Source organism: Scleropages formosus, chromosome 10 (assembly GCF_900964775.1).
Source record: "Scleropages formosus chromosome 10, fSclFor1.1, whole genome shotgun sequence".
Classification (NCBI taxonomy): Eukaryota; Metazoa; Chordata; class Actinopteri; order Osteoglossiformes; family Osteoglossidae; genus Scleropages; species Scleropages formosus.
Window position 1 is genome coordinate 30,553,228 of NC_041815.1, and position 23,977 is coordinate 30,577,204.

The following is a 23,977-nucleotide window of genomic DNA, read 5'->3' on the forward strand; positions in this document are numbered from 1 at the left end:
AAGCAACATACATCTCAGCGAAAATACAATTGGTGCATTACATTAAAAGAAAGAGACATAGCTGCAGACATGTGATTAAGTAAACCTAATTTGTTACTTTCCATTTGATGCACCAATGTTCATTGCTTGAGTAGGTGCATAAAACGCAGGATGGATAACCTACCGACAATTTTATTTATTTATTTATTTATTCATTCATTTAATAAGGAACACAAACATTCACAAACAATGCCAGAGTAGCAGCTGTGTAATCTGGGGATGATCATAAATCAGAATCAGAATCAGAACGAGCTTTATTGCCAAGTATGTTCACACATACAAGGAATTTGTCTTGGTGACAGGAACTTCCACAGCACAGACAGAATGACAGTGACAAGACAGGTGAGAAGATAGAGTATGTGAATAAGGGATGAAAAATATATAAAAATATACAATACCCAATATTATATACAAAAACAGTCACTAGTTTTAAATGCAAGGGAGTGTGAGAAGAGATATGATGTGATAAAAAGTTATAAATATAAATATAAATATAAATAGCATTATGTATTGCACTGGTTTACTCTCTAGGGGAGAGATTTAGGTGTTCATGAGGTAGATGGCCTAAGGAAAGAAACTTTTCTTATGCCTGGCTGTCCTGGTGCTCGGTGCTCTGTAGCGCCGGCCAGATGGCAAGGTTCGAAGAGGAAGTGGCCTGGATGCGAGGGGTCTACAATGATTTTGCTAGCCCTTTTACTGACTCTGGACGAGTACAGCTTTTGGAGAGCTGGGGGGGATGTGCCGATGATTCCTCCAGCAGTCCGAACTATCCGCTGTAACCTTCTGATGTCTGATTTCGTAGCTGAGCCGAACCAGACAGTTATAGAAGTGCAGAGGACAGACTCGATGACTGCAGAGTAGAATTGCATCAGTAGCTCCTGTGGCAGGTTGAACTTCCTCAGCTGGCGAAGGAAGTACAACCTCTGCTGGGCCTTCTTCACAATGGAGTCTATGTGGAACTCCCACTTCAGGTCCTGTGAGATGGTGGTGCCCAGGAACCTGAATGACTCCACTGTTGCCACAGTGCTGTTCATGATGGTGAGTGGGGGTAATGCTGAGGTGTTTCTCCTGAAGTCTACGATCATCTCCACCGTTTTGAGCGTGTTCAGCTCCAGGTTGTTATGACTGCACCAGACAGCCAGCTCTTGGACCTCCTGTCTATAGGCAGACTCGTCGCCATTCCGGATGAGGCCAATGAGTGTGGTGTTGTCTGCAAACTTCAGGAGTTTGACAGAGGGGTCTTTAGCGGTGCAGTCGTAGGTGTACAGGGAGAAGAGCAGTGGGGAGAGCCACATCCCTGGGGGGCGCCAGTACTGATTGTGCGAGTATTGGATGAAAATTTTCCCAGCCTCACTATCTGCTGCCTGTATGTCAGAAAGTTGATGATCCACCGACAGATGGAGGTAGGCACAGAGAGTTGGGTTAATTTGGACAGGAGGAGGTGTGGGATGATGGTGTTGAAGGCTGAGCTGAAGTCCACGAACAGGATTCTCACATAAGTCCCTGGTTTGTCCAGATGTTGCAGGATGTAGTGCAGTCCCATGTTGACTGCATCATCCACAGACCTGTTTGCTCGATAAGCAAACTGCAGGGGGTCCAGCAAGGGTCCAGTGATGTCTTTCAGGTAGTCCAACACCAGTTTTTCAAGTGACTTCATGACCACAGATGTTAAGGCGACAGGTCTGTAGTCATTAAGTCCTGTGATTTTGGGTTTCTTTGGGATGGGGATGATGGTGGAGCGTTTGAAGCAGGAAGGAACTTCGCACATCTCCAGTGATCTGTTGAAGATCTTTGTGAAGATAGGGGCCAGCTGGTCAGCACAGGTTTTTAGGCAGGCCGGTGAGACACCGTCTGGGCCTGGTGCTTTCCTTGTCTTCTGTTTGATGAAGACCCGACGCACCTCCTCTTCGCAGATCAAAGGTACAGGAGGGGGGGAGGTGGGGGTTACTTGAGTTGTTAAGTGATTGGTGGAGAGAGGGTCTGAATGGGTGTAGGAACAGCAGAATTCATCAAAATTACAAAGAAGGAAGGAATCTGCACTGAATACATGCTACAGTTCTTTGATACTGCACCAGAAAAAACGGTACTTTCAATAGTAAAAACCATAAAAAGATCCACTTCCAAAGTCATTTTAGCTTTCATGTCAATGTCATACTTTCGAACTTTCTTAGAGATGACAAAAGAGATGAATATTACAGGAATCCAGTGGATTGGAAGTGAGTCTTGGATTTCAACAAGACAATTAGCAAATGCTGGAAGAGTTAATATTCTGCAAGGTGCAATGGGGTTTGCCATTACCGAGAGTTACATACCAGGTCTGGCAGATTTTTTACTGAGTTTGCAGCCATCAGACGTGCCTGAGAGCATCTTCACTAGAACCTTCTGGGAAACAGTGTTTGGCTGCAGTCTTTCTTCCTCCAGCAGCTCGATCAACCTTAAACTGTGCAACGGATCAGAGGATTTAAGGACTGTCACTAACGACTACACAGACATGTCAGATTCAAGAACTGTTTACAGTGTCTACAAGGCAGTGTATGCCGTAGCACATGCTATCCGCAATCTCCTGCAGTGTCACAATGGGAAAAATCCCACCACTGGAGAGCACTGTTACAATAAGAGTGACATCCAGCCATGGCAGGTGAGACACAGTGGTAATGTTTAACAAAATCACAGATGCTTAAGTCTGAATATTACATATTTTGCTTGAATACTGAATTTAAATAGAAAGAAAAGTTCAGTAAAGTGCAGATTTTAAGAGTTTTAGAATCTGTGAAATAACTGCAGTTAAATTCTCTGTCTGCAGGTTTTGCAACATCTGAAGACAGTAAATTTTACCACGTTTTCTGGGGACAAGGTCTATTTTGATAAGAATGGAAATTCGGTGCCCGAATATGATTTAGTGAACTGGCAAATTGACTCAAAGGGTTCTGTCAAAATTGTGAACATTGGCCGATACGACGGGTCCCTGCCAAGTGGAAAAAGGTTTATAATAAAGCAGAATGTTAGCATTATGTGGTCTGGAAACCAGGAAAAGGTGATTACTACTGTTTACATAAATATTCACTCTCTACACACGCTATACTGTATGTGTAGATATATACTGCCACACATAAAAGAGATTAGTAAATGAATCAATACATTTTTTAATGAAATTGCAATTTTAAAGTCTTGTTAATATGTCCCAAAGGAGCCATTATCAGTCCAAAGTCTGCATTCATGCACGTTATGTGTTTGAAAGGTGCCGAAGTCAGTCTGCACAGAAAGCTGTCCTCCCGGAACACGGAAAGCACTAAACAAGAGAAGGCCTGTCTGCTGCTTCGACTGCATTCAGTGTGCTGATGGAGAAATAAGTAACGGGACAGGTACTATATGCAGACATAAAATTATCCTTTGTCATCCAGTGAAATTAATACGAAGACAAAATAGATATTGACAGATAAACATATTATAATGGAGGGTGCGGTGATGCAGTGGGTTTGGTGGGGTCCTCCTCTCTGGGGGTCTGGGGTCCGAGCGTTGCTGGGTTAGGCTCCAGTTCACTGCAACCCCGCTTAGGACGCAGGGCACAAGCCTGCAGGGCGGGAGGGGACACACCCAAGACTGGATGCCAGCCCATCGCAGGCCACCCCAAGTGGGACTCGAATCCCAGACCCACCAGAGAGCAAGCCCCAGCCAAACACGCTGCCCCCCCTCTATCATATTACATTGTTAAAAAATTATTATTATAGACTCTGCTACATCTTAGAATTACCAAACAAATAAATTACAGAATCATATATTCTTGTGCATTATTTTGTTTTGAACAGACTCTGTCAACTGCATGAAGTGCCCTGAGGAGTACTGGTCCAATGACAGAAGAGACCAGTGTATTCTGAAAGCCACTGAGTTTCTGTCTTACGGGGACATTATGGGACTACTTCTCCTTGTGTTTGCTTGTCTTGGTGCACTTTTAGCACTTGTCATTTTTGCTGTATTCTATCTTTCCAAAAACACTCCCATCGTGAGGGCCAACAACTCAGAGCTGAGCTTCCTGCTGCTCTTCTCGCTCACCCTCTGTTTCCTTTGCTCTCTCACTTTCATCGGCCGGCCCTCTCAGTGGTCCTGCATGCTGCGTCACACAGCGTTCGGGGTCACCTTTGTCCTCTGCATCTCTTGTGTTCTGGGCAAAACGATAGTGGTGTTGATGGCCTTCAGGGCTACACTGCCAGGCAGCAATGTCATGAAATGGTTTGGACCTCCACAGCAGAGACTCAGTGTTCTTGCATTCACTCTCATTCAGGTCCTCATTTGTGTGCTCTGGTTAACACTATCCCCTCCTTTCCCCAACAAGAATATGAAGTACTACAAAGACAAGGTCATTCTCGAGTGTGACGTGGGCTCAGCCGTGGGCTTCTGGGCTGTGTTGGGCTACATTGGTCTCCTCTCTCTCATGTGCTTTGTACTGGCTTTCCTGGCCAGGAAGCTGCCTGACAACTTCAACGAAGCCAAATTCATCACATTCAGCATGCTCATATTCTGTGCAGTGTGGATCACCTTTATCCCGGCCTATGTCAGCTCACCGGGCAAGTTCACTGTAGCTGTTGAGATCTTTGCTATTTTAGCTTCAAGTTTTGGTTTGCTTTTTTGCATTTTCTTACCTAAGTGTTATATAATTATATTTAAGCCTGAGTTGAATTCAAAGAAACATGTGATGGGTAAAATGGTATCAAAATAACACTAAAATTCCGTTTTAAAACATTCTTCATCTTTAAAATTAAGCAAGTGAAATACATTTAAGTACACATCAAACTGTTACTCTAAATGTATTTAATCCATGGTCAAAATTATTTTGGAACTCGGGGGCTGGAGAATAAAAGGAAAAAAAAAGGAGTCAAACTTTTAATTACCCAAATCACAGTTTGTACAGCTACAAAACATAAAGATGTACATAAAGAGACTCATTATAAATTGCAAAGCCAATATCAAACACATCAGCAATAAAACACATCTGATAATTTCTGGATACCTTCTATATTATATCATCTATATAAAGGAAAATTAAATGAAATCAGTAAGAGTGGTAGAATAGAACAGTTAGAAAACAAACTGCAGGTCAATCAGTAAGTGCTACTATGGGTAAAGCTATTTAATAATTTAAGGCAAGAGAAAGGGTGTCAAAAGTCATAATGATATGTATGAAACAATGAATAAACAACAGCAGGGAGCTAGATTTGAAAACTCACACAAGGTTGGACTAACCAAAAGGAAAATGCAAAGAATCGCCTTTAAACCCTGTAATGGAATTAAATTGACAATTTTGTGACTCACTCTCTAGGGAAAATAATGTATATTTTTATGGTAATGTTACTTTGTAAAGTGCATGCAAGGTCAACATCAAAAGGGTTTAAACTTTATAGAAAGTAAAAATAAATAAAATTTAATTAATTGATATTTGTTGAGCAATCTTTCTGTCAGGCACGAGGTCCGGAGACAGGTGAGTGGTGGACCCAGTCGTGGGTAGGTTTTATTCTTTGCAACCAGGATCGTGGGACAAGACATGGTCAAGGTCAGGAACAGGCGAGGGTCAAAACACAAGAACAGGCAAGACACAAACTGAGCAAAGACGTTGAGACTCCAAGGGCACAAGACAATTGCAAGAATCCATGTTTTATGTGTGAACACGGAGCTGCTTTTATCCTGGGTCTTCCTAATTGGTCGCAGGTGTTGCCGGTTTGCTTGTTTCTGGGGGCATGACAGTACCCCCCCCATCTACGTCCGCTGAGGCCGAGGCAGACGTCTCTGAAGCTGAGGTGCTGGGCAATCCGGATATTCTCGGTGAAAAGAGGCAATCAGGTCCGGATCCAGGATATCCTTTGCCGGTACCCAACTGCCCTCCTTCGGGCTATACCCCTCCCAATCAACCACATACTTTAGGCGGCGTTACTTGATATGCCAGGGTCCCCTCCACCTGCACTGGTGCGGGTGGCTCTGACGTCCTAGGGGCCTGAAGGTGTGATTCTTTATATGGTTTGAGTAGGGACACATGAAATGACGGATGGACCCGAAGGGATGGGGGCAGACGCAAGTGGTACGTGACGGGAGTTACTTGGCGGACAATCCGATAAGGGCCTCTGAAGCGGGGGCTGAGCTTACGGGACGGGAGATGTACTTTCAGATTCCGGGTGGATAGCCAGACCGACTGGCCAGGACGAAAGGAGACTGGACCCCGGTAACGGTCTGCCTGATGTTTGTACTTGCATGAGCTACGGCATAGCCGAGCTGTGACTGTCCTCCAGGTCTCTTCGCTGTTCCGGTACAATTCATCGACGGCCGGGATCTCGGTACGCTCTGGATGCCAGGGAAAAAAGGGAGGCTGATATCATAGGAAACATTGAAAAGGGGTGAGTGCAGTAGAGGAATGCTGCAAGGAGTTATGCGTGTACTCCTCCCAGGGCAGATATCGGGCCCACTGGTGGTTTTTTTAGCTGCAGTATGACCGGAGGTACTGTCCTAGGTCTTGGTGCAGCCTCTCGACCTGGCCGTTTGCCTGTGGATGATACCCCGATGTAAGGCTCACCGCAACCCCAGTTTCCGCCAGAAGGCCTTCCAGAGCTGTAAGGTGAACTGTGGGCCTTGATCGGAGACAATGTCCTCCGGAAGACCATACAGGCGAAATGCGTTCTGGAACAGGGCCTCCGCGGTCTCCAATGTGAATGGGAGTTGCGGCAAGGGTATCAGGTGACAGGCCTTGGAAAATCTGTCGAGGACATTGAGTATGATGGTGTCACTTTGTGACGAGGGTAGATCTACCAGGAAATCAATTGACACATGCAACCAGGGCTGAGCAGGGATCAGTAGAGGCTCCAACAGACTGGCGGGCTTCTGACTGGGGGTCCTGGCTTGGGTACGCGTTTCACAGGCGTCGACTTACTCCTGTACATCCTCCTCCATGCACTTGGATGTCCTGCTGCTGGGAGTTGTAAGCCCACTGTAGGAGGAAAGATTGGAGCCTGACGGGGACATATTCCTTACCCTCCGGTTGATCTGTTGGTCCGGGATCCTCCTCACAGGCTGCCTGAAGCTCCTGGTGGAGATGTCATTTAACTGAAGCCACCACCCATTGCGCCGGTAAGATTGTGGTGGGTTCTGCCAGGTCTGGATTTTTTCCATGCATCCTCGACAGAGCGTCAGCCTTACTATTCTTCGATCTTCGCCTATAGGTCGCTGTGAATCGGAAGCAGGTGAAAAACAAGGCCCAGCGGGCTTGCTGGGGGTTCAAGCGCCGCACTTTCTGCAAATACTCTAGGTTTCTATGATCGGTCAGCACGAGGAATGGGTGTGCCACCCCCTCAAGCCAGTGTCACCATTCCTCCAAGGCTAGCTTAATTGCCAGGAGCTCTCTGTTACCTATGTCATAATTCTGTTCAGCTGGTGTCAGCTTTCTTGAAAAGTAAGCACAGGGGTGAAGCTTGGGGGGTTGCCCTGCCTCTGGGATAGAACCACCCCGATCTCCGAGGCATCCACATCCACTAAAAATAGGAATGAAGGGTTGGGGTGTCTTAAAATCGGGGCTGTGCTGAACCTCTCTTTCAGGGTTTGGAAGGCTTTCTGCGCCTCCGTGGTACACTCCAGCCTTTTTCTCTTACCCTGTAAGAGGGCTGAGAATGGGGTGGCCACTGAGCTGAACCCCCTAATGAACCATCCATAGAAATTAACAAAACCCCAGGAACCGCTGCAGGGACTTCACAGATGCGGGCTGAGGCCAGTCGAGAACAGCCTGCACCTTCCTTGGTTCCATTGCCATCTCCTGTGAGCTCAATATAAAGCCAAGGAAGGCAACCTATTTCTGGTGAAACACACACACACACACATTTTCAGAACCGCTTGTCCCATACGGGGTCACGGGGAACTGGAGCCTAACCCGGCAACACAGGGCGTAAGGCCGGAGGGGGAGGGGACACACCCAGGACGGGACGCCAGTCTGCCGCAAGGCGCCCCAAGCGGGACTCGAACCCCAGACCCATCGGAAAGCAGGACTGCAGTCCAACCCACTGCGCCATCTGGTGAAACAAACACTTCTAATACCTGTCTGATCAGATGGATATGTTGTTCCATGGTGTGAGAATAGATCAGTACATCATTCAGGTACTCGATGACCCCCTGGTTCACGAGGTCCCCCAGTACATGGTTCACATAGGCCTGGAATATGGACGGTGCATTTGCCAGCCCGAATGGCATGACTAAATATTCATAATGGCCCAGTGAAGTGCTGAACGCGATCTTCCACTCATCACCCTCCCAGATACTGATCAGATTATACGTGCTGCACAGGTCTAATTTGGTGAACACTCGGGCCCCGTGGACCTGCTCCAGCGAAGCAGTGATAAGTGGCAAGGGGTGTGGGTATTTCACCGTAACCGCATTGAGTCCCTGATAATCAATGCAAGGCCGTGGTCCACCATCCTTCTTCACCACGAAAAAGAACTCGGCGTATGCAGGAGAGGTGGATGGCCAAAGGAAACCAGAAGCTAAGGCTTCCTTCTTATACCATACCGCCGTGGCCCAGTCTAATGAGGGTCCCGTCAGTAGTGAAATCATGTGCATAATGCGGCTTATGTCTAACTGATAAATCTGTGGCTGGCTCGGGAACACTAGCTCGCATTGAAGAATAAAACCCCAACATCTTTCAGGCCTGGCCAGATGGGGGTCCGTTGATAGTGGAGCCAGGGCACTTGCTGATGACGCAGGGACGGCTGCGACGGCAGCCGTGGGTGTTTGCTCGATGGCTGACGGGGCAGTGGTGTGGGGGGCTTCGGGCTCTAGAGTCGCTGGCCTCAGGTTCTGAAGCATTTCTAGAATCTGCCGCAGAGTCTGTTCGTGCTACTCGAGCAGCACTCCCTACACAGACATCGCCTTTTGTAGGTGTTCGACATTCGCTGGGTCCATGTCGATCGGTGGATTCTTCTGTCAGGCATGAGGTCCAGAGACAGGTGAGTGGTGGACCCAATCGCGGGTAGGTTTTGTTCTTTGCAACCAGGTTCAAGGGACAAGACAAGATCAAGGTCAGGAACAGGTGAGGGTGGGCATTAACGTTGCTATGCAGGCAATCCAAAACTTGGTGGTCAAATGTAGAGCAGGCAAGGGTCGAAACACAAGAACAGGCAAGACACAAACTGAGCAAAGCCACTAAGACAACAAGGGCACAAGGCAACTTGCAAGAATCCGCATTTGATGTGTGAACACTGAGCTCCTTTTATCCTGGGTCTTCCTAATTGGTTGCAGGTGTTGCCAGTTTGCTTGTTTCCGGGGGGCGTGACACTTTCATACTTTTTCCTGTAACCAGGGGCATTTTTGTTTAGAGAAAGTCCTCAAAAGACTTTTTTGCTAAATGTTAAAAATGATAGTGGATCTGTATGCTATGGAGACCCATTTTCTTGGTGTCACTGACAGGAATGATTGCTTTGAATTACTGAACACTGGTCGAGGAACGCTATTACTAATTATTATTTATTTATTTTACTTACACTTTGCCTATATTGTGATTCTCTCTGCCTCTCCCAGCCCTAAAACACCTCTGTGTGACCTGATGTTGCCATCACATGGTAGTGACACTACTTTTTCTCAACCACATCAAGTAAAAAAGCTTAAATGTATTACCTTTCATCTTGCTGTAGCCCACTAGCATTGTAAAGCGATTTATTTTTCATACCCATAGCTTGACAGCTTTCCTGTATACACTTTGCTACCATCAGTTTAACCTGTTGTGTGTATGCACTGACCTGTACTGTATCCGCAAAGTGCTCAATCTCTTTTCAGTTTCAGCCACTTACAGTCCAATCCGTTTTGTGGAGGTCCCTTAGCTCATCTACTTCTGCTCGCTTGGTGGTCCCGTGCACGAAAAGCAAAGCTCGGAGACTCTCGGTTCTGGGTCTATTGTGGTGGAATGACCTTCCCCTGTCACTCAGAACTGCGGAAATTCTGCCTATTTTCAAGAGGGGTCTGAAAACCCACCTTTTCCAGATCCACTTTGCCTAAGATCTCTCCAGCTCATGTACGGTGTAACTGTTCATGCATCGTAACTCTATAAGCATCCCCAGATACAACCTTTATTCAGCCATTACTCTGGCATTGTACTTGCTCATTTGTGTATCTCATAATGTTTAAAAAAAAAAAAAATTTAAAAATTGGTGGGAGGGTATCGGGATTTGTCCATCCTGTGTCTGATACACGCACTCGAACGATGATCGTCAGTGCAGCAAGTGGTAGGTAACAAACTAGGTTTGCTTGAGACTTTAATGTCTGCAGCTATGTCTCCTTCTCTTAATGTAATTCATAAATTGTTCTTTTGCTGAGATGTACGTCACTTTGGACAAAAGCGTCTGCTAAATGAATAAATGTAAATGTAAATAATTTGGAATAAAAGTAATGCTACTTTGATGCAGAAAAACTGCAGAATACTCAAAAGCATAAAGTAACTTGTTTATACTAAATATTTCAAATTCCCACCATTTTGAAAAAGAAATGTTGCCAAAAAACTAAAAAGCTATCTTTACCATTTTTCCACACGTTTTCCACATTTGTGTAGCCCTGTAGTGCTACTAGGTTGCATGTTTAATTTTGAAGGTTTAAATAAATCTTCATCAATTGGAGTCCTAGTTTGGTTGAAGCCATATCACATTTTTGGAACAGGTGCAACCTACACGTTGTGCCAGTTCTGCACGCACTGTGAGTTGATTGGGGGGTTCAGTTTGGTGCTGAACCAATGAGAGAACAGGGGGATGAAACGAATGGGAAAAGTTTCGAGACTTTTCTAGAAGGGTCAAGAGAGAGAGAGGGTGCGGAGGAGAGTGTGAGACGGAAGTGTTCAAAAGAGCGCTCCAAAGTGTGAGGAGGTGATATTTTTTTGGTTGCTGGACGAGTAACCAGAGAGAAAATATCATTTCTCTGCATTTGGATTGTGTTGGCGAGTTTTAGTTTATGTGGTGTCCTCGTTGTCCGACAAGACGTCCAGTTAAAACGACAAGTTTTCAGCCCGTCTCGACGAACTGCTACGCTGGTGTGACGGAGGAGGACTGAGGAGAACCCGATAGCGCTTCGTACTACTGGTAATGCGCGACGTTCCTCTGGCATCGCTGGAGTTTTCATCCACCCCGAACGCAAGTGGACGGGGGATAAGGTAAACTGCAGTTTTTTTTTTCCCCTTTGCTCGCAAGAGTGAAGCGACCCATAATTTTGGGTCTCAACGCACACGAGCTGCGTCCAGGCCTGCAACGAGGGGGTTTTTACGTGTGTTAAATACTCCGGAGTATTCGAGGCATTATTATTGATATTCATGGTGTGCATGCAAGAAAAGAAGGTTCTGTAAGAAACTTCTAGTCTGTGGGTGTGTCAAAGAAGTGTGTAGCACCGAAGTTATTCGTTGCTTGTAAGATATGAGTGTATGTACTACGTGTGAAGTTTGTGTTTTCCTGTGTTTGGTTGTTTCATGTTTGCATTTGTTTTTGATGGGATTTTCAATTTTGGGGTTAATAACTCTGAATATTTCTTTAGGTTTTATGGGGGTTTGGAGAATTTATTAAATTTGTTGTTGTTGAAATACCTGAGTTTGGGTTATATATTGGAATAGAACCCAGGGCACCACCCTCATAATTAGGCGAAATGGAGGGTGGCGCTACATTTGTATCTATGAATCATTAATACAATCAAAAATAAGCAACAGTTATTTTTGCTTGTCTGAAAATCAGTCTTGAACAGGACATGGTCTTACAGTGCTTGCTTGTTTATCTTGGTGTTCACAGCTATTTCAATAAGCAATAATTTTATTACAAAGAAGCAGAAAAATCCATTGGAAATCAACTAGAAATAAACAGGCACGCAAAGAGGAGAAAAATGCCAAGTATCAGTAATTTTACCTCACTCCTTGGCATGTAATATTGTATCAGGGGACCTATTTGGACATGTCCAGACATTTTTTTTTTTTTTTTTTACTGTCACAGTTTTTAAAAAAAATTTCTGAATAATTGTATGCAGAACTACATAATTTTCAACAAATGAAAGGCCTGAGGCACAGATGAGTACAAAGTGCATCTGCACAATTCAAAACTACATGATCACTTGGGTCACTGTTTATTTACAATTATCTTTCCCTGAACAATAACTTAACTGAGCAGGTGAAAGTATCTGGTACCTTGTTAATTGCATCAGAGCCGTAAACAAAGAAATAAATGAACCTCTGAGAATTTGATGACACTGAACTGTACACAACTAGATGCGGACATCATTATAAATACCTGAAGAATGTGAATTTGTTTAGAAGAAGAAGGATTCCAACATGAAACTTCTTGGAGTGATTTTGCTTGCTCTATTAACAGCGGCACAAAATCCATCTTGCAGACTGATGGTAAACAGTGAAATTCCAGATCTTTCGAAAGATGGAGACATCATAATTGGAGGTATTTTCTCATTTAACATTATTCAGAATTCAGAAGACAAGAACGACTTCAAAAATATGCCAAGAAATTCAAAATGTTTAAGGTAAGATTAGCCATGCATTTCTCTAGTTAATCTTTTCTTTTTTACGAGATATTTATCTTATGAACAAATATGGGAAATACACATATACTTCTAAATGTTTCAAAACTTCAGTAGTAAAGTTATTGTTCCCTTTCAAGAGTTCCAGAAAAAATCGTTTCGTCAGTTTTTTGTTCAGCCAAGCAGCAATATGTTATAAAACCATAATATTTATTTGTAAACAGGATGCATATTTTTTACATTGTGTATAAACTCTCCAACTATATAATGTGTCAAACTGCCACTGTTCTCTAAAAGAAAAAATTACAGGGAGTTGAAATTTGCCCGTACAATGATCTTCACTCTTGAGGAGATCAATAGAAACAAGAAGCTTCTGCCAGGTGTCACACTGGGCTACAGGATTTACAATGCCTGTGGAGACCAGAATGTGCTTGGTGCAGCAATGGCTGCTGTGGTTGGGCCTGAAAAGCAATACATGACAGGGGATGCCTGCACCACGGCCAGAGTGCAGGCACTCATTGGAATATCTTCATCGGGACCCACCAGCACAGCAAGCAAGACAATCGCTCCCTTACACATTCCACTGGTGAGGGATGCACTACAATACCATTGAAATGAAACGGTTAAAATTCTCTGTAAACAAGAAACCACAGTATTCCATCACTTTCATTATATTATTAAAAGATTTTATATAAGATAAATTATATCAAGGTTTTATACATTTCTATAAATTTTAATAAGATTTTAAAAATGCTGCATGTAAGAAACACAGAATGTTATCAATCTCAGAGAAGGATACTCTTCAAAGATGATGCAAAAATAATATAAACATCATTTTCCAATGTATTCCTTCACAGATCAGTCACCTTTCAACCTGTGAATGTCTGAGCAACAGAAAGTTATTTCCTACATTTTTCAGAACTGTACCCAGTGACCGATTTCAGATAAAAGCTCTTGTGGAGCTCCTGAGACACTTTGGCTGGACATGGGTGGGTTACATATATAGTGCAGAGACATATGCTGAGGAAGGAACAGCAGAATTCATCAAAACTGCAAAGGAAGAAGGAATCTGCACTGAATACATGCTACAGTTCTTTGGCATTGCCTCTGAAAAAACAGTACTTTCAATTGTTCAGAAAATAAAAAGCTCTACTTCAAAAGCTGTTATAGCTTTCATGTCTTTCTCCTATTTTCAGACTTTCTTAGAGATGACAAAAGAGATGAATATTACAGGAATCCAATGGATTGGGAGTGAGGCCTGGATTTCAACAAGACAATTAGCAAACTCAGGAACTGCGAATATTCTGCAAGGTGCAATGGGGTTTGCCATTACCGAGAGTTACATACCAGGTCTGGCAGATTTTTTACTGAGTTTGCAGCCATCAGATGCGCCTGAGAGCATCTTCACTAGAACCTTCTGGGAAACAGTGTTTGGCTGCAGTCTTTCTTCCTCCAGCAGCTCGGTCAACCTTAAACTGTGCAATGGATCAGAAGATTTAAGGACTGTCACTAATGACTACACAGACATGTCAGATTCAAGACCTGTTTACAGTATCTATAAAGCAGTGTATGCTGTAGCACATGCTATCCACAGTCTCCTGCAGTGTCACAATGGGAAAAATCCCACCACTGGAGAGCGCTGTTACAGTGAGAGTGACATCCAGCCGTGGCAGGTGAGTCACAATCGTAGTTTAACCAAATTAAAAACAGAAATGTTTAAATAGAATGATTAGAGAGAGCACATCAAACAGCACAATAATAAAAAATAATGAAAATGGAACAGATTTTCTGAATTTTAATAAAATGCTAAAAAAAAAAAAAAAACGAAATAACTATAATAAAACACTCTGTTCACAGGTACTACAACATTTGAAGACAGTAAATTTTACCACGTTTTCTGGGGACAAGGTCTATTTTGATAAGAATGGAAATTCGGTGCCCGAATATGATTTAGTGAACTGGCAAATTGACTCAAAGGGTTCTGTCAAAATTGTGAACATTGGCCGATACGACGGGTCCCTGCCAAGTGGAAAAAGGTTTATAATAAAGCAGAATGTTAGCATTATGTGGTCTGGAAACCAGGAAAAGGTGATTACTACTGTTTACATAAATATTCACTCTCTACACACGCTATACTGTATGTGTAGATATATACTGCCACACATAAAAGAGATTAGTAAATGAATCAATACATTTTTTAATGAAATTGCAATTTTAAAGTCTTGTTAATATGTCCCAAAGGAGCCATCATCAGTCCAAAGTCTGCATTCATGCACGTTATGTGTTTGAAAGGTGCCGAAGTCAGTCTGCACAGAAAGCTGTCCTCCCGGAACACGGAAAGCACTAAACAAGAGAAGGCCTGTCTGCTGCTTCGACTGCATTCAGTGTGCTGATGGAGAAATAAGTAACGGGACAGGTACTATATGCAGACATAAAATTATCCTTTCTCCTCCAGTGAAATTAATATGAAGATAAAAAATATATTTACAGATTAATAACATAGACAATACAACATCTAGGAATTGTCAAACAAATAACTTAAGGATTTATATATTCTTGTGCACTTTTTATTGTTTTAAACAGACTCTGTCAACTGCATGAAGTGCCCTGGGGAGTACTGGTCCAATGACAGAAGAGACCAGTGTATTCTGAAAGCCACTGAGTTTCTGTCTTACGGGGACATTATGGGACTACTTCTCCTTGTGTTTGCTTGTCTTGGTGCACTTTTAGCACTTGCCATTTTTGCTGTATTCTATCTTTCCAAAAACACTCCCATCGTGAGGGCCAACAACTCAGAGCTGAGCTTCCTGCTGCTCTTCTCGCTCACCCTCTGTTTCCTTTGCTCTCTCACTTTCATCGGCCGGCCCTCTCAGTGGTCCTGCATGCTGCGTCACACAGCGTTCGGGGTCACCTTTGTCCTCTGCATCTCTTGTGTTCTGGGCAAAACGATAGTGGTGTTGATGGCCTTCAGGGCTACACTGCCAGGCAGCAATGTCATGAAATGGTTTGGACCTCCACAGCAGAGACTCAGTGTTCTTGCATTCACTCTCATTCAGGTCCTCATTTGTGTGCTCTGGTTAACATTATCCCCTCCTTTCCCCAACAAGAATATGAAGTACTACAAAGACAAGGTCATTCTCGAGTGTGACGTGGGCTCAGCCGTGGGCTTCTGGGCTGTGTTGGGCTACATTGGTCTCCTCTCTCTCATGTGCTTTGTACTGGCTTTCCTGGCCAGGAAGCTGCCCGACAACTTCAACGAAGCCAAATTCATCACATTCAGCATGCTCATATTCTGTGCGGTGTGGATCACCTTTATCCCGGCCTATGTCAGCTCACCGGGCAAGTTCACTGTAGCTGTTGAGATCTTTGCCATTTTAGCTTCAAGTTTTGGTTTGCTCTTTTGCATTTTTTTTCCTAAATGTTACATCATCATATTTAAGCCTGAGTTGAATTCAAAGAAACATTTGATGGGTAAAATGGAATCAAAATAAATTTTACAGTGTTCTGTGCCTCTGAAAATGTTTGTCAATACATTTAAATAAACATAAATTGGAGCAGTATAGTCTAGAGATAGCATGATAGCACAGTAAATAGAGCTGTTGTCTTATTGTGTGTGGGAGGTTAAGAGGATGTGGGTTCTATTCCTTCTGCGTGGAGTTATTATGTTTTCTCTCCCACTCCAAAGACATGCTGTTCATGTTTACCTAGAGTGTGTGAGTGACAGAGTGTGTTCCGCTGATGTATGGATGAGTGACCCATTGTAAGTGGCCTAGTAACGCTACATAGAGTTCATTGTAAGTCGCTTTGGAGAAAAGCGTATGTTAAGTGAATAAATGTAAATGTAAGTAGTGTATCTACCATTGTAGATCACATTGGTGCATAAGGTGTGTAGGCTGATAACACTACATAGTATCCACTGGAAGTTGCTTTAGAGAAAAGCATCTGCTAAATAAATGTAAATTATTTACAGTAATATATTTAAGCCCAAGGTCAAATTTACTAAGAAATTTGGGGACTCCAGATTAAAATGAAAACAAAAAGTCAAAGTGCCCAAGTTACACTTAAAAAGGCAGCAACTGTAGTGAGTTGTCATCAATTGATTACCAACATCAAATATGTGTCAGCTACAAAGGATGTCTGATAATCACCACATATCTGGTTTCCAAAAGCAAGAAACTTATCAGTCCAAAAGAGCCTGAATCATTAGCACGAATATTATGCCATTAAATATGTTCTTCATCAAATGCAAGAATTATTTCCATTAGCAAGGAGTTCATTGACTCTCATGAAGCTTAGGCTTTTATCGTTGGTAGCTGACAGCTTTCGTGAGCTGTCAGCTTTCTGTTCACTGCCATGGTGAAGAAGAGAGCTGGGAAAATTCCTGCAGATTCCACCTATCCTAGCAGTGATCTCATCAATGAAGTACCACCTCAGAGGTGGTACAAGCCCATCACCGATCAGACCACATGCCCTCTCCACAGTTTCTTTCCTGCAGCTATCCAACTCAGTAACAAAACCATCCAGGTTCAACCTCCTCAACCTCCTGGCCATGTATAAAATGTAAGTAATGCACGATTGTATTTTCTTTCAGATGTACGTCAAAGCGTCTGCTAAATGAATAAATGTAAATGTAAGTAATAAATACAGAGTTAGCCACCAATATTATTCTTCAAGAAATAATAAGTATTGCTCTGTGATGAGTTAAGAAAGGTCGAAACTAAATTTAAATAAAAAAACACCTACCTGAGGGCCCAACTGAGCGGCATTTTTTTTTTGCCTCAGTCTGAAAACCGACACACGACGCCATCTTGTGGCGTTCCCGCCTGTCTCTCGAGTTGCATGCGACTCAGCCTTGCGACTTTCGCACCTGGCCGGCCAGCTGCGCGCATTTCAGCTTGTTTTGTTTATCGTTCTGTGATACACGTGGGTAAAGCAAGTAATAGTTACAATACTGCTCTATATAAATAGAAAAATAAGTTAAAGACAAACAGACATTTTCGGAACCGCTCGTCCCATACGGGGTCGCGGGGAACCGGAGCCTACCTGGCAACACAGGGTGTAAGGTCGGAGAGGGAGGGAACACACCCAGGACGGGACGCCAGTCCGTCGCAAGGCACCCCAAGCGGGACTCAAACCCCAGACCCACTGGAGAGCAGGACCTGGTCCAACCCACCGCACCACCGCGCCCCCCTTAAAGACAAACAGAGATGTAAAATCTCATCCTGCAGACACTGATGCTATTGCGGTGAGAATGGAGGTAAATATAGAATATACAGAAGATCTATATCATGAGAAGTATAAGGCAAAATTACAAGATATTCAGCTTTGTAATTAAGACAAAAATATTTCAGAGCCTGCAGATTTGGATGGGGCGAAGAAAGACACAGAGAAAACGTTATTATAGACGTTTATTTGACCACCAGTACACGCACAAAGATTGCTTTTGGTCTGAAGAGCTGGTCTGTCAAGGACCTGCATTTCAAAACAGCTTTCTCAGCTTCTTTAGTACTCTCAAGACTTTCTGTCCTGCTCATAAACAGGGTCACCCATTTATTTTGCCCATAAGTCCCACCAGTGGTTGCACACTTTAATTCCCATTTTCCCAAAATGCAACTATTTACATTAAACGGATTTCCCGTTCAAACTCGCAGTAACAGGGGTCGTGATAATATATAATAAATGTTAGCATTTAAAAATTACAACAAAAGAACTGAAACAACAAAAATATTGTTAATACTGTATAGCTGAGACGTTATGCCTTTGACCAATTAAAGGGAGAGTTTTGTACAAGACAAAGGAGTGCTTACCGGTTATAAGGATGTAATCAGCTGACAGTTTAGGGAAGACACAGAGTTTCAAACAGCAGCAATTTAGTCTTGCACAGGAATAACAAATCAGTTAACATTTAAGCACAATCACAATAAAATAAGAAAAAATAACAGCAAACTATGCTGCAAGTTTGCTCTAGCCACTCCCTGTTCCTTCCCAGCCCTGTTCCCACATAACAATGGCTTTCCTGATGGACTTGGTTGCCTCAGCTGGTAACACTGTAATTCTGGTGATCATAGAGCGGCTTTCCAAAGCCTGCTGCCTACTCCTGTTGCCCGACTCCCAACCACACTGGTCACTGCTGAACAATTATTCCAGCACATGTTCCTCATCTCTCGGATACCAGAGGATATCATTTTCGACAGATGGCCGCAGTTTGTGTCCAAGGTCTGGATGGCCTTCTGGCAGAAATTAGATGTGACAGTCTCCCTCACCTCCAGTTGCCACACCCCAGGCCAACGGACAAGTTGAATGGCTAAACCAAGGCCTCGGCTGCTTCCTCCATAGCTACTGCACTAGGAACCAGGATCAATTGGCTGGGTTCAAACATAAAGAGAAAATAGCAATAGGATAAATCCTAAGAGGGTATGAGTAAAGGGAATAGTAAAAAAGGGAGCACACAAATGTGTTAGGTATCCTATAAGTTACCTTGGACAGTTGCAATTGTGTAGCAAAATGTGGTTTTATATATTTTTTCTTTTTTTCTCTGGTTTTATATGACAGGGGGGTGTGGTGGCGCAGTGGGTTGGACCGCAGTCCTGCTCTCCGATGGGTCTGGGGTTCAAGTCCCGCTTGGGGTGTCTTGCGGCGGACTGGCGTCCCGTCCTGGGTGTGTCTCCTCCCCCTCTGGCCTTACGCCCTGTGTTGCCGGGTAGGCTCTGGTTCCCTGTGACCCCGTAAGGGACGAGCGGTTCTGAAAGTGTGTGTGTGTGTGTGTGTGTGTGTGTGTGTGTGTGTGTGTGTGTTTTATATGACATGAAAATTTGTATAACTATACATTTCAAAATATGTTCATTTGGGTCACTGTTGCTGTTGTTGTTAGGTGTTGTCGAGTCAGTGTCAACTCATGGCAGCTCTGTGAATAGTTGTCCAGTCTTCTGCCAACCGGCTAACATTGGAAAGTGGGGCATCCATGGCTGTGGTGATTATGTTGATCCACCTTGTAGCAGGCTTTCCTATACTATGCTGGCCTTCCACTTTGCCCAGTATGCAGCCCAGCATGTCCTTTTCTATTAACTGTTGACTGTTCTCGCCCCATGATCTGTCCGAAGTAAGAAAGTCGAAACCATATCATGTGAGCTTCCAGTGATGTATTTGGTTTGATCTGCTGCAATATCGATTTATTCCAGCACCCATTATTTCAATACGAATTTGTTTTCCTTGCTGTCCACAGTAAACGCAGGATTCTTCGCCAGCACCATAGTTCAAAGGTATCAATTTTCTTTCTGTCCATTTTCTTCACAGTCCAGCTTTCACATCTGTATGATGTGACTGAGAGGACCACGGCTTGAAATAGTCAAACTTTTGTGTAGTGTCACATCTCTGCACTTGAAAATTTTGTCCAACCTCTTTGAGGCGGTTTTGTCCACAGCGATTCGCCGTCGAATTTCCTGGCTGCTTGTTATTACTTTATTCATTATTGATTCGGGAAGACTGAAGTTATGTACTATCTCTATTTCTTCTCCATCAAGTCTGAAGTTTTCCAATATTCTAGTTGTGAACAACTTCATCTTCTTCATGTCGAGATACAAGTCCATTTTCAAGCTATGTTCTTTGATCGTGGTGAATAGATGTCTCAAATTGTCCTCTCTTCAGTAATTTGAGTCACTACTTCTTACCAATTATCTTTCCCCAAACAATAATAAAAACTTAACTGCGCAAGTGTAACTGTCTGGCAAATGTTGTTGACTTGATTTGAGCACAAAAAAAATTAGTGAACCTCTGAGAATTGCTGGCACTCAACTATGCACAACTGAATGCTGACATCATTATAAATACCTGGATAAAATTAATTTGTTTAAGACCCAGGGAGAGACTCAAACATGAGGTTTGACTGCATTGTCTTGTTTGCTCTGTTAACAAGGGCACAGAATCCCTCTTGCAGACTGATGGCAAGCAATGAATGGTCGGATCTATCAAAGGACGGAGACATTGTAATAGGAGGACTTTTCTCATTTGACGTTATCAATACGGAAGATATTTACGCCTTCAAAAGTAGTCCAGTGAAATCAAAATGTACAAGGTAAGATTATTTATTTTTGTGGTGGATATTTTGAAAACAAAATCATGTATTGAAATATATATATTTAAAAATAGATAGCTGACAGTTTAAAAAATTTTACAAAATTTCAAGAAATTCTCAGAAAGCTTACAATACTTAAGTTAATGCTCAAGGAACTTGAAAACGTTCGGTGTCCTAAAAAAAGGCTTCATACTGCAATGTAAAATAATGTGCACACTTTGACAGCATGTATTTTTATAAACTTTGGTAAACATTAAAAATGCATAACGAGCCATATTTCTTCTGTTCTTTTTGTCTCTGAGAAAACATTTCAGAGAGTTTAAGTCTGCCCGTACAATGATCTTCACTCTTGAGGAGATCAACAGAAACAAGAAGCTTCTCCCAGGTGTCACACTAGGATACAGGATCTTCAATGCCTGTGGAAACCAGAACTTGCTCAGTGCAGCAATGGCTGCTGTGGTTGGGCCAGAAGAGCAGTACAAGTCGGGAGAAGACTGCATCGCGACCAGAGTACAGGCACTCATCGGACACTCAACATCTGGAACCAGCGGCATAGTGAGCAAGACAATCGCTCCATTTCACATTCCACTGGTGAGAGATGCACAACACTACCACTTTAAGCAGTTATATTAAGTAGTTACAACACTCGGAATAACAGCATAGACTTGATACTTATAACGTCACGTTCATCATCAAGAATTAAACATAATTTAAATGTCATGCTTCAATTTTTCCTTCACAGATCAGCCACCTTTCAACCTGTGAATGTCTGAGCAATAGAAATTTATATCCAACATTTTTTAGAACTGTACCCAGTGACCAGTTTCAGGTAAAAGCTCTTGTGGAGCTCCTGAAACACTTTGGCTGGACATGGGTGGGTTACATATATAGTGCAGAGACATATGCTGAGGAAGGAACAGCAGAATTCATCAAAACTGCAAAGGAAGAAGGAATCTGCACTGAATACATGCTACAGTTCTTTGGAACTGCATCAGAAAATGCATTACTTTCAGTTGTTCAGAAAATAAAAAGCTCCACCTCAAAAGTTGTTTTAGCTTTCATGTCTCTCACCTATTTTAATAATTTTTTAGAGATGACAAAGGAGATGAATGTTACAGGAATCCAGTGGATTGGAAGTGAGGCCTGGGTTTCAGCAAGACAATTAGCAAACTCAGGAACTGCGAATATTCTGCAAGGTGCAATGGGGTTTGCCATTACCGAGAGTTACATACCAGGTCTGGCAGATTTTTTACTGAGTTTGCAGCCATCAGACGCGCCTGAGAGCATCTTCACTAGGGCCTTCTGGGAGACAGTGTTTGGCTGCAGTCTTTCTTCCTCCAGCAGCTCGGTCAACCTTAAACTGTGCAGTGGATCAGAAGATTTAAGGACTGTCACTAATGACTACACAGACATGTCAGATTCAAGACCTGTTTACAGTATCTATAAAGCAGTGTATGCTGTAGCACATGCTATCCACAGTCTCCTGCAGTGTCACAATGGGAAAAATCCCACCACTGGAGAGCGCTGTTACAATAAGAGTGACATCCAGCCATGGCAGGTGAGACACAGTGGTAATATTTAACAAAATCACAGATGCTTAAGTCTGAATATTACATATTTTGCTTGAATACTGAATTTAAATAGAAAGAAAAGTTCAGTAAAGTGCAGATTTTAAGAGTTTTAGAATCTGTGAAATAACTGCAGTTAAATTCTCTGTCTGCAGGTTTTGCAACATCTGAAGACAGTAAATTTTACCACGTTTTCTGGGGACAAGGTCTATTTTGATAAGAATGGAAATTCGGTGCCCGAATATGATTTAGTGAACTGGCAAATTGACTCAAAGGGTTCTGTCAAAATTGTGAACATTGGCCGATACGACGGGTCCCTGCCAAGTGGAAAAAGGTTTATAATAAAGCAGAATGTTAGCATTATGTGGTCTGGAAACCAGGAAAAGGTGATTACTACTGTTTACATAAATATTCACTCTCTACACACGCTATACTGTATGTGTAGATATATACTGCCACACATAAAAGAGATTAGTAAATGAATCAATACATTTTTTAATGAAATTGCAATTTTAAAGTCTTGTTAATATGTCCCAAAGGAGCCATCATCAGTCCAAAGTCTGCATTCATGCACGTTATGTGTTTGAAAGGTGCCGAAGTCAGTCTGCACAGAAAGCTGTCCTCCCGGAACACGGAAAGCACTAAACAAGAGAAGGCCTGTCTGCTGCTTCGACTGCATTCAGTGTGCTGATGGAGAAATAAGTAACGGGACAGGTACTATATGCAGACATAAAATTATCCTTTCTCCTCCAGTGAAATTAATATGAAGATAAAAAATATATTTACAGATTAATAACATAGACAATACAACATCTAGGAATTGTCAAACAAATAACTTAAGGATTTATATATTCTTGTGCACTTTTTATTGTTTTAAACAGACTCTGTCAACTGCATGAAGTGCCCTGGGGAGTACTGGTCCAATGACAGAAGAGACCAGTGTATTCTGAAAGCCACTGAGTTTCTGTCTTACGGGGACATTATGGGACTACTTCTCCTTGTGTTTGCTTGTCTTGGTGCACTTTTAGCACTTGCCATTTTTGCTGTTTTCTATCTTTCCAAAAACACTCCCATCGTGAGGGCCAACAACTCAGAGCTGAGCTTCCTGCTGCTCTTCTCGCTCACCCTCTGTTTCCTTTGCTCTCTCACTTTCATCGGCCGGCCCTCTCAGTGGTCCTGCATGCTGCGTCACACAGCGTTCGGGGTCACCTTTGTCCTCTGCATCTCTTGTGTTCTGGGCAAAACGATAGTGGTGTTGATGGCCTTCAGGGCTACACTGCCAGGCAGCAATGTCATGAAATGGTTTGGACCTCCACAGCAGAGACTCAGTGTTCTTGCATTCACTCTCATTCAGGTCCTCATTTGTGTGCTCTGGTTAACATTATCCCCTCCTTTCCCCAACAAGAACATGAAGTACTACAAAGACAAGATCATTCTCGAGTGTGACGTGGGCTCAGCCGTGGGCTTCTGGGCTGTGTTGGGCTACATTGGTCTCCTCTCTCTCATGTGCTTTGTACTGGCTTTCCTGGCCAGGAAGCTGCCCGACAACTTCAACGAAGCCAAATTCATCACATTCAGCATGCTCATATTCTGTGCGGTGTGGATCACCTTTATCCCGGCCTATGTCAGCTCACCGGGCAAGTTCACTGTAGCTGTTGAGATCTTTGCCATTTTAGCTTCAAGTTCTGGTTTGCTCTTTTGCATTTTCCTGCCAAAGTGCTATATCATCATATTCAGGCCCAATTTAAATTCAAAGAAACATCTAATTGGCAAAACTATCTCAAAATGA

At 43.1% G+C, this 23,977-nt stretch overlaps 3 protein-coding genes across 3 annotated transcripts; all 3 read left to right on the top strand.

The window, feature by feature from the left end:
* The first annotated feature begins 2,023 nt into the window (after window positions 1–2,023).
* Window positions 2,024–4,753, top strand: LOC108932254 (extracellular calcium-sensing receptor-like). Its single transcript, XM_029255896.1, has 4 exons — window positions 2,024–2,677; window positions 2,843–3,073; window positions 3,278–3,401; window positions 3,846–4,753. Exons 1-4 carry the CDS (start codon window positions 2,024–2,026, stop codon window positions 4,751–4,753), a joined length of 1,917 nt encoding a protein of 638 aa, XP_029111729.1.
* Window positions 4,754–12,349: 7,596 nt separating this feature from the next.
* On the top strand, window positions 12,350–16,040 carry LOC108932255 (extracellular calcium-sensing receptor-like). Its single transcript, XM_029255712.1, has 6 exons — window positions 12,350–12,552; window positions 12,847–13,135; window positions 13,407–14,222; window positions 14,407–14,637; window positions 14,842–14,965; window positions 15,133–16,040. Exons 1-6 carry the CDS (start codon window positions 12,350–12,352, stop codon window positions 16,038–16,040), a joined length of 2,571 nt encoding a protein of 856 aa, XP_029111545.1.
* A 4,431-nt stretch (window positions 16,041–20,471) lies between these two features.
* Window positions 20,472–23,977, top strand: LOC108932256 (extracellular calcium-sensing receptor-like). The gene is made up of 6 exons (XM_029255727.1): window positions 20,472–20,620; window positions 20,923–21,211; window positions 21,363–22,178; window positions 22,344–22,574; window positions 22,779–22,902; window positions 23,070–23,977. The coding sequence occupies exons 1-6, from the start codon at window positions 20,487–20,489 to the stop codon at window positions 23,975–23,977; spliced, it is 2,502 nt and encodes an 833-aa protein (XP_029111560.1). The 5' UTR covers window positions 20,472–20,486.

Coding starts and splice junctions, on each gene's coding strand:
- LOC108932255 (XM_029255712.1), top strand. CDS start 12,350: ATGAAACTTCTTGGAGTGATTTTGCTTGCTCTATTAACAGCGGCACAA. Junction 13,136..13,406: donor CTCCCTTACACATTCCACTG/GTGAGGGATGCA, acceptor ATTCCTTCACAG/ATCAGTCACCTTTCAACCTG. Junction 14,966..15,132: donor AGAAATAAGTAACGGGACAG/GTACTATATGCA, acceptor TGTTTTAAACAG/ACTCTGTCAACTGCATGAAG.
- LOC108932254 (XM_029255896.1), top strand. CDS start 2,024: ATGGGTGTAGGAACAGCAGAATTCATCAAAATTACAAAGAAGGAAGGA. Junction 2,678..2,842: donor GTGACATCCAGCCATGGCAG/GTGAGACACAGT, acceptor CTCTGTCTGCAG/GTTTTGCAACATCTGAAGAC. Junction 3,402..3,845: donor AGAAATAAGTAACGGGACAG/GTACTATATGCA, acceptor TGTTTTGAACAG/ACTCTGTCAACTGCATGAAG.
- LOC108932256 (XM_029255727.1), top strand. CDS start 20,487: ATGGCAAGCAATGAATGGTCGGATCTATCAAAGGACGGAGACATTGTA. Junction 22,179..22,343: donor GTGACATCCAGCCATGGCAG/GTGAGACACAGT, acceptor CTCTGTCTGCAG/GTTTTGCAACATCTGAAGAC. Junction 22,903..23,069: donor AGAAATAAGTAACGGGACAG/GTACTATATGCA, acceptor TGTTTTAAACAG/ACTCTGTCAACTGCATGAAG.